At 61.9% G+C, this 1,678-nt stretch overlaps 1 protein-coding gene across 1 annotated transcript in view; it reads left to right on the forward strand.

The window, feature by feature from the left end:
• Nucleotides 1–1,678, forward strand: part of LOC101858572 — a gene marked incomplete at both ends in the record, with an annotated part of 14,163 nt that overhangs the window by 7,699 nt on the left and 4,786 nt on the right. Inside the window, 1 exon segment of the mRNA XM_035972116.1 lies at nucleotides 1–1,676. Coding sequence (XP_035828009.1) covers nucleotides 1–1,676 — 1,676 coding nt within the window.

The raw sequence follows: 1,678 nt of genomic DNA on the forward strand, positions 1-1,678 counted from the left end.
GCGAGTCTGTGGTCAGTGAGGGGAGAAAAGACTCCGCCCCCAGCCCCGCCCCCGCCTCCATCGCGACCTCGACAAGGCGATCGGGATCGTGGAAGTGGCTACGTAACCCTGGCGCCTTCTCCAACGCCCTGGCCCACGTGGCAGCAAAGATCGGCTCCTCCTCCCCAAAACCTGGCCACATGACCGAGTCAGGATCAGAGCCGAAACAGGAAGCAAATGTTGCCACTGACGGAGAGAGAGAGGAGAAGAAGAAGAAAGTTGATGAAGGGAAGAAGGAGAGTGAGGGCGGCCCAGAGGTGGAGGGAGGAGTGACCACCACGGAGGGTGTGTCTCTCCCTGCTGTTGTGAGGGACCACCGCGCAGCCACCCGCCCACACCCCGCCCAACAGCGAGACCCACGCACCGCGCCCCGCTCAGACCTCTCCGACCTCTTCCTCCAGGAGAGTTCTGCCGAGGGGGAGATGAGTGACGGACCGACCCCTGGCCCCACGACCTCCGACCCTGCGACCCCCGATCCCGTGACCTCCGACCTCCGACCGCGGTGCGCTGTGCCGGAGGGCGGCCTAGAGCTGTGCCCACAGAGACTGCGCAAGTACCAGGTACCCAGGAAGATCTCGGAACTGTCGCAGGCTTTGACACTGCCCAACGTGGAGGTCATACGGACACACGCACCAGACGACGCACACACGGACGCACTCTCGGACACAGCACAGGGGTCAGAGGTGGCGGGCCAGGTGTGTGAGGGGGTGGGCCAGGTGGTGGGTCCGCGGGACGACGGGGCGGGTCAGGGAGGCAAGGACAGGACACAGCTTGGGACGGAGGACATCCCCAGCCTTAGCTCACACCCCGACCCTCTCCCTGACGCTGACCCTAACACTGACCCTAACACTGACCCCGACGCTGACCCTAACACTGACCCTAACACCGACCCTAACCCTGACCCTAACGTTGACCTTGACCCTAGCGCTGCGATCCCCCAGGACAAACTGAGCGCTGGCAAGCCGGCCGGACACAGGAAGTCCCCGCGGTCGGCTTTCAGTATCCTCAGTTTCTTTGACCGCATCCTTCTACCCCAGGATAGAGGGAAGGTGGCAGTGGTGGAGGAGAAGGGGAAGGAGGGAAGAGGGAAAGAGGAGAAGGAAGGGAAAGATAAGGAAGCCAAGGGGAAAGACGGAAGGAAGAAGGAGGTCCCAGAGGAGGGGAAAAGGACGGAAGAGAAAGGAGGGAAGGGAAAAGATGAGAAAGTTGTGGAGGAGCAGAGAGCGAGAGAGGAGATAGGAAAAGAGGAAAAGGAGGAGAAAGGAGAGGAAGTGAGAAAGGAAGAGAAAGATGGAGAGACAGAGGGCAGAGAGGAAGGAAGTGAGCGCGCTAGCCAGCGAGATGTGACAGCCCAGGGGAAGAAACGGGACGGTGACGTCTGTCTGACCAAGTCAGCGACCTGCGACACCCAGGGGAAGTCAGCGACCTGCGACACCCAGGGGAAGTCGGCGACCAGCGACACCCAGGGGAAGTCAGCGACCAGCGACACCCAGGGGAAGTCAACGACCAGCGACACCGACAGGAAGTCAGCAACCTGCGACACTCACAGGAAGTCCGAAGCGACGGTGAGTGTGTCTAAGGCTGTCAGCAGCCCCACCGCGGGCAATGTGTCTAAGGCTGTCAGCAGCCCCACCGCGGG

This window comes from Aplysia californica, unplaced genomic scaffold, assembly GCF_000002075.1.
Source record: "Aplysia californica isolate F4 #8 unplaced genomic scaffold, AplCal3.0 scaffold00582, whole genome shotgun sequence".
NCBI lineage: Eukaryota > Metazoa > Mollusca > Gastropoda > Aplysiida > Aplysiidae > Aplysia > Aplysia californica.